The sequence below is a fragment of the Cebus imitator genome, unplaced genomic scaffold, assembly GCF_001604975.1.
Source record: "Cebus imitator isolate Cc_AM_T3 unplaced genomic scaffold, Cebus_imitator-1.0 Scaffold286, whole genome shotgun sequence".
Classification (NCBI taxonomy): Eukaryota; Metazoa; Chordata; class Mammalia; order Primates; family Cebidae; genus Cebus; species Cebus imitator.
This window is the reverse complement of record NW_016107601.1, coordinates 1,012,848-1,021,120: the sequence shown is the minus strand read 5'-3', so window position 1 is coordinate 1,021,120 and position 8,273 is coordinate 1,012,848. Positions and strand designations below refer to the sequence as shown.

Genomic DNA, 8,273 nt, shown 5'->3' with positions numbered 1-8,273 from the left:
TTTTTTTTTTGTTTTGTATTTTTTAGTAGAGAGGGGGTTTCACCACGTTGGCTGGGATGGTTTTGATCTCTTGACCTCATGATCCGCCCACCTCGGCCTCTCAAAGTGCTGGGATTACAGGCGTGAGCCACTGCACCCGGCCTATATTTTCTTTTTACTTAATAAGATATCTTGATATCGAGGAGTTAGCATTTTTTAATTAGGAAATCACCAGAAGCTTAAAATAGAAATAGTGCTTGATATCTTCTAGATAACCTCACCCCTCAATTTTTTATCATAGAGGCAAGGATGATGGGAAATACTATACTTTTACTTATTAGAAATCGTAAGATTTATTTATAGGGCATGACAAAATTTACCTTTGGAAAATCATAACTTTAATTTGCTCTATATCTGTATTATTTTCTTAGGCACTATTGGAGACCATGTTTGGTGTAAAAGTGATCATAACTGGGGATGCATTTGTTCCTGGAGAAAGAAGTGTCATTATCATGAACCATCGGACGAGAATGGACTGGATGTTCCTGTGGAATTGTCTGATGCGATATAGCTACCTCAGATGGGAGAAAATTTGCCTCAAAGCCAGTCTCAAAAGTGTTCCTGGATTCGGTAGGTTATTACTCATACATTATTTTAAGTGGCTCGTTAATTTTATATGTAATGCACCCACTGTAAAACTGACTTAAGCATTAAAAAGGATTCTATTTTTATCCTCATTGGGCTAAAAAAAATCTCAGGTTCTTTTGTCTTTAGAGGATCTGCTATGGCAGATGACTTTATTTTAATCTCTTTTTTGAAAGTATTATTCTGAAAGAGAAATAAACTGTTCTCAAGGAAATGGATATATAGTGTCTGAGGATCACCAAATTGAAGGATATGAATTAATAGTTCAGTAACTTTTTATTGCATGTAGTACTTGTGATTGAGGCCAGAAACTGGTCTGTGCTGATAAAGTACTTGACATTAACTGATTCATTCATAGTTATGTAGTAAATATTAATTGAATACCTAGGTTCCAAGCATTATACTAGGTGTTGGTACTTTCTGAACTTCCCCAAACTATAACTTTTTTTAAAAAAAGTCTTTTTTTTTTTTTTTTTTAAAGACGGGATTTCACCATGTTGGTCAGGCTGGTCTTGAACTCCCCACCTCAGGTGATCCGCCACCTTGGCCTCCAAAGTGCTTGGATTACAGACGTGAGCCACCATGCCCGGTTGTGCTTGTATAATATAATATTAAAGTTCCTGGAAATGTTTATTTTAAATGGCTAGGAATACAACATGTTCATTGTATGTTGGAGAAGTAGCGATATTTCAGCATTGCATGTTAAAAATAAATGGCCTCCTTTCTTAACTTGCTATTAATGTTAAATGAGGGAGAGGAACAGATTATAAATATATTCAAACCAGTTATTCACATGGGTACACTGTATACTCCTGATAGCCTCATTGATTACATTTATACTTCTGTGGTTTACCTAGGTAACATTTCTTACTTATTTAAACTATTTACACTCTTAAACCCTGTGTCTATTAGTGTACTGACATGGTTTATGATTTGTGAGGGCAAAGGTCAGGCCGTCACATGATAGGCCAGTAAGGGTAGTCTAGTAAGGGTGTTTGTGGTTGATTTACTGTTTGTGTTTTAATTGCTTTTGTACTTACAGTTTTATCTTTCTCTTTGCCACTTTTCCAATATAGTGGTCTCAGGTTAGTCAGATTTCTCATATGGCAGCTGGCTTTCCCTAGAGAACGCTCTCACTTGAGAACTAGCAAGAAGCTACAAGGTATTTTATGACCCAGCCTTAGAATTCAAATAGCAGCACTCCTACCATGTGTTATTGGTAGAAGCAGTTACCATCCTCAAAGATTCTAAGGGAGGGAGCATAGACCTCACAGATTGAAGATGTGTCATAGATCTCAGTATTTAAAAAATTGCCAGAGGACTGATAAATAAAAAAGGCACATATTACCAATAGCAAGATTGATTCTACATGAAATATACTAACAGGATATTAAGAATAACATTATGCCAGTGACTTTAAAAGTACTGTATATGAGATTTTAAAAATACAGAAAAATGGAACTGACAAAATCTGACATTAACAGAAAATGAAAAAACTGCATTCAATCTCTATTATGTGTCTAATAGAGATTGAATCCGTAATGAAAAGTCTTCTTACAAAGGTTTTTGTAGGACAGTGGCAACTGTGTATTTTTTGTCACCTTTATTTTAAAAAAATTATGAAATCAAGGAGAGGAAAGAAAACCATGTATCACCCATCTGTGTAGTGTGAGAAGACAAAAAATGCCATAAACTTTCAATTGATTTATGAAGAGAAGTAAATTCCAAAACATTTTCTTCTGCCCTCCCATCTTCATGAATTGAAGAGTACTAAGAGTGGGGAGAAGAAGATTAAGAGTAGAATGATATGCACCTGGGGCTTGCTGGCAACTCTGTCCTTTCTGGTGGCATTGTGTGCATGCATGTGTTCACCCACCAGGGCCAAAAGACTTGCCTTCCCAGTGTCCCTGCCTCCTGTAAAGCCACACTATGGCATCCACAAACCACTGCAGCCTAGGCTAGTGAGGCACTCACAGACACCACTGATGTTGATGAAAGCTTGAAGACATCATATGGAGTCCATATTACTGTTCTTACACAGAACCAAAGTCAAAGCACTCTACCCAACTGACACTATATGACATATCTACAAGAAAAAGTTTCTCCCTATAGAAACTATACCATACAATTGGAAAAAGTGACTGTTCCATCGTATGCACAGATACCAGTGTAGGGACACAGTGAATGTGAAAAAGCAAGGAAACTTGATACCGTCAAAGGAACACAAGAATTCTCCAGTTAATGGACTCCAGAATAAAGGAAACCTATCAAATACCTGAAAAGGAATTCAAAATAAAGATCTTAAAGAAACTCAGCAAAATACAGGAGAACACAGATAAAGGATTCAAACACAATCAGGAAATAAATCATGATCTGAATGAGAAATTCAGGAAAATGGTAGATCGTGTAAAAAAGAACCAAACAAATCTTGAAACTGAAAAATTCAGTAAATGAAGTAAAATCAAGAGCTTCGACAATAAACTAGATCAAGCAGAAGAAAGAATTTCTGAAACTGAAAACTTGTGTTTTCAGATAACCCAGTCAGATCAAAAGAAAGAATGAAGAAAGCTTACAGAACCTATGGAACACCATTAAGTGATCAATTTTTGTTTTATGGGAATTGGAGAAGAAGAGGTTAAAAAAAGGCATTGTAACCTACTTAATGAAATAATAGCTGAAAACCTTCCAAGTCTTGGGAGTGATATGGACGTCCAGATACAGGAAGCCCAATGATCTTCATTCAGGTAAGTTTAACCTGAAAAGGCTTTCTCCAAGGCACTTTATGGTCAAACTTTCAAAAGTCAAAGAGAGAATTCTATAAACAGCTAGAGAAAGGTACAAAGTCACATAAAAGGGAATCCCCATCAGACTAATGGCAGATTTCTTAGCAGAAACTTTACAGGCCTGGAGAGAATGGAATGATATATTCAACATGCTGAAATAAAAAACTGCCAGCCAAGGATACTATAACTGGGAATGCTATTCTTTACAAATGAAGAAGAAATAGTCTTTCCCAGATAAGCAAAAATGAGAATTCATCCTCACTAGACTGGTCCTAAAAGAAATGATTAATTACTTCTGCATCTGGAACAAAAAAAACATATCTAACCATCTTGAAAACATGCAGATAAAACATACGGGTAGAACAGATATATAGATGAAAAAGAGAACAAACTAACACTACAGAAAATCACCAAATTGCATAAACAATAAGGAAGAAAGGTACAAAGGATATACAAAATAACCAGAAATCAATTTAAAAGTAGTGGGGATAAGTCCTTACCTATAACAACCTTGAATGTAAAGTATTTAAATTCTTCAATTAAAAAATATAAACTGGCTGAATGAATTTAAAAAAAAAAAGACAAAACAGGACCCAACTATATTCAGCTTATAAGAAACTGACGTCACCTGTGAAGATACACATAGACTTAAAATGAAGGAATAGAGAAATTTCATGCACATGGAAACCACACATGAGCAGGAGTAGGTATAGTGCATCAGATAAAATAGATTTCAAGTTAAAAACAAAAACAAAAACAAAAAAACCCTGCAACATAAAAAGTGACCAAGAAGGCAACTATTAATATATAATGATAAAGGGAGCAATTCAGCAAGAGGATATAACAGTTATAAATATATAAATAGCAAACATCAGTGCATCCAGATATGTAAAGCCAATACTGTTAGATATAAAGGGAGAGTCAGACCCTAATATAGTAATAGTTGGGGACTTCAACACCTCACTCTCAGCAACATGTAGATGATCTAGGCTGAAAATCAACCAAGACATACTAGGTTTAAACTGCACTATAGACCAAGTGGACCTAATGGGTATTTAAATAACATTTTATTTAACAGCCACAGAATATACATTATTTTCATCAGTTCATGGAACATTCTCCAGGACAGATCGTGTGTTAGGCCACAAAATAAGTCTCAGCAAATTTAAAAATATTGAAATTATGTTAAATATCCTGTCAGACCACAATCTAATAAAGTTAGAAATTAATAACAAGAGGACATTTGGAAACTGTACCAATATTTGGAAATTAAACATCCTTCTGAATGACCAATGGGTCAATCAAGATATTAAGAAGGAAATAAAAAAAATTTTTGAAGCAAATGAAAATAGAAACATGACATACCAAAATGTGTAGGATACAGCAAAAGCAGTAGTAAGAGTGCAGCATATAGCAATAAATGCCTACATCAAAAAGGTAAAAAGATTTCAAATAAATAACCTAATTCACCTCTATGAACTAGGAAAGCAAGAGCAAACCAAGCTGAAAATTAGTTATAAGGAAAGATATAAGAAAGATCAGAGCAAAACTAAACAAAATAGAGACTAAAAAATACAAAAGGTCAATGAAATGGAATGTTGATTTTTTTGGAAAGATAAATAAAACTGATAAACCATTAGCTAGACTAACAAAGAGAGAAGATGAAAAAAAAAAATAGGTCAGGTGTGGTAGCTCATGCCTGTAATCCCAGCACTATGGGAGGCCGAGACAGGCAGATCACCTGAGGTCAGGAGTCCTAGACCAGCCTGGCCAACATGGTGAAACCCCGTCTCTACTAAAATACAAAAATTAGCCAGGCATGGTGGCAGGCATCTGTAATCCCAGCTCCTTGGAAGGCTGAGGCAGGAGGATTGCTTGAACCCAGGAGGTGGAGGTTGCAGTGAGCCGAGATTGCCACACTGCACTGCAGCCTGGGTGACAGAGCTGGACTCCATCTCAAAAAACATATTAGTAAATAAAAAATTAGAAGTGTAATATGAGATATTACAACTGATACCACAGAAATACAAGGGACCGTTAGAGGATATTATGAATTACTATATGCCAGCCAATTGGAAAACATAGCAGAAATTGATAAATTCCTGAACATATAACTATCAAGATTGAAATAGGGAAAAATAGAAAACCCAAACAGACCAATAACAAGTAATGAGATTAAATTAATAATTTTAAAAATCTCCCAGCAAAGAAAAGCCCAGGACCAGATGGCTTCACTACTGAATTCTACCACCCTCCCCCGACTTCTTTTTTTTTCTGAGACACAGGGTCTTACTCTTACATATGCTAGAGTACAGTGGCATGATCATGGCTCACTGTAGTCTTAAACTGCTGGGCTCAAGTGGTCCTTCCACTTCACCCTCCTGAGTAACTGAAACTATTAATACAAGCTCGCACAATGATGCCTGGCTAATCTTTTTAAAAATAAAACTTGAGAGCCAAGCATGTTTAGTCAGGATCTAGACACCATTAAATGTTCTCTTTTAATGTCAGACATTCTGTTTAACAGACTTAGCTGGTCTACATTCAATTTATTTAAGAACATGTATTGTAAGACTATGTAAACAAAAACCTTAGATTACCATGTATAGAGCAGGCTAAAGTAAACTGTCCACTAATCATTTTAAGGAATCTTTTTTAGATCAATGGTTTGTACTCCTTAATCATGGTCCATCTTAAATTAGATGTCAAAAAAAATTTGAGTCATTCAATTTGGTTATAATTTCAGAAAAAGGAAAAGGTAAAAATTTCTAGTATTATATGCTGTGTGCAGAATACTGTGTAAGGGACTTTATATACATTAACTTATTTAAAGGTCACAACTGCATATCATAACATCATCCACTTAAAGAAAATGGAGTTTAAGAATATTAGGTAATTTGCCTTCTTACACATAGAACTGTGGGGTGGCAATAAGTTATGAAACCAGGTCTGTTTAATTCTACAGTCAAGGCATAAAAAATATTTAATTTTAAATGAAATGTTCAATTACTTAACTTTTATGTATTATAATTAACAGGTACATTATACAAAATCAAAGCTACAAAGAGTTGTGTACAGAAAATAAATTTTTTTCCCATGCTGGCTCTGTAGTCACTCAATTTCCTCAAAACAGTTATTACCAATTGTCTTCAGAGATATACCATGCATATACAAGTAGATTATTTTATTACACTCATTTTTTTAATAGAAATGGGTGTAACAAAATATATACACTGTTGTTCATATTTTATTTTTTTAAAAGTATTTAGCAATATATGTTGGAAATTATTCTCTGTCAGCGTATCCACTGCTGCGTTATTTTTAGTATTTAAGGATACATGATATTTTTAACCCATCCACTGTTTAAATTTTTGCAGTCTTTAGCACTTACTAATAATGTTGCAGTGATTTTCTTTGTGCAGTATTTCACATAAAACTGAATTTATCAGTAAGAATTGAAACCTGGATCATAGTATGGGAGATAACTGTCCATATCCATCTATAGGAATTAAATCAGTTTCTGTTTCAGACAACAGTATATATGTTGTTTCATTATACTCTCAACAGCATGGTGCTATGAAATACCTGGGTCTTTGTCAAACTTATAGTTAGATAAAAAAGATATTTCAACGTAGGTTTATATTTAGTTTTCTTAAAGATGATGAAGCTAGACATTTTTCTATTGGAATGTTAGTCTTTATCCTGTTGAGTTATACTAATTCTTAGTAGAAATATTAACATTTTATCTTTGGCAGGTTGCTTATATTTTCTCTGTCTTTTGCCCTTTTTCTTTGGTTAGGTTTTTTTTTCTACTGGAAGTCCTTTTTTATGCAGTCAAACTAATTAATCTTTTATGTCATCTGGATTTTATAGTCAACTTAGCTTTTCCATCATGCTTTTATGGTTTCATTTGTCATGCTTATTCTCGTCTAAGCTAGGAGAACTGGGCATGGTAATTATAGCTTTTTAGTTGACCTAGGTAGGAGGATCACTTGAGCCCAGGAGTTTAAGGCTGCATTGAGCTATGATTGTACCACTGCACTCCAACCTGGGTGACAGAGTGAGACACTGTCTCTTCAAAAAGCAAAAAAAAAAAAAAAAAAAAAAAAAAAAAAAAAACCAAAAAATTGCTAGGAGAAAGGGACTTCTTGTTTATCCCCCCAGATAGCTACTCAGCCGCGTACTCTTTTCTGAATAATCTTTTCTTGACTAGTTTGAAATGTCACATTTTATCAGGTTTTATTTTATTCTGAATTTTCATTTTCTATAGGGTCTATTTCCAGACTTTTTGTTCTCTTCTGTTGATCTAATTATGCATGAGTACCATGCTGTTTTATTTACCATACTTTTATATTATTTTTAATGTATTACTTACATTCAATAAAATTAACCGGTTTTAAATTGCATACCATCATGTATCTCACAACAGTTAGGTTGTATCCTTGTACGCTTTTGCACCCAAACCCTTGGATAATATGGGAAATGTGTGTTCAACTTTATAACTTCCATACAATTTTTCTCCTTTTAAATTTTAACCAATAATGTAAGAGAGAGTTCCAGGTGTCGTATATCCTTGTCAGCATTCAGTATTTTTAGTCTTTCTGACTTCAGCTATTTTTGTGGCTTTGTTGTGGTAACTTACTGTGATTTTAATTTTCATTTCTCTTAAGACTAGGGATTTTGAACCTTTTTGTGTGTGCTCATTGACCATTCATATAGCTTGTTTTGTGACGTTTGTAGTCATATCTTTTCTCCTTTATTTATGGGGTTTCTTCTCTAACTATTGGTCTATAAGAGTTCTTCAAAAATTCTGGATATAGGCTCTTTATAGATATGATTTTTGCAGGTTTTTTTTTTTTTTTTTTT

At 34.2% G+C, this 8,273-nt stretch overlaps 1 protein-coding gene across 4 annotated transcripts in view; it reads left to right on the top strand.

Moving 5' to 3' along the window:
- The window catches only part of LCLAT1 (lysocardiolipin acyltransferase 1), a 181,612-nt gene that overhangs the window by 75,590 nt on the left and 97,749 nt on the right, over window positions 1–8,273 (top strand). For 2 of the 4 annotated variants that reach the window (XM_017501946.2, XM_017501947.2), the window contains one exon: window positions 411–609. In XM_017501946.2, the coding sequence (XP_017357435.1) occupies window positions 411–609 (199 nt within the window). Of the gene's footprint in view, window positions 1–408; window positions 610–1,182; window positions 3,369–8,273 lie in introns of those variants that run through there. The other 2 variants (XM_017501948.2, XM_037729021.1) reach the window with 2 other exon arrangements.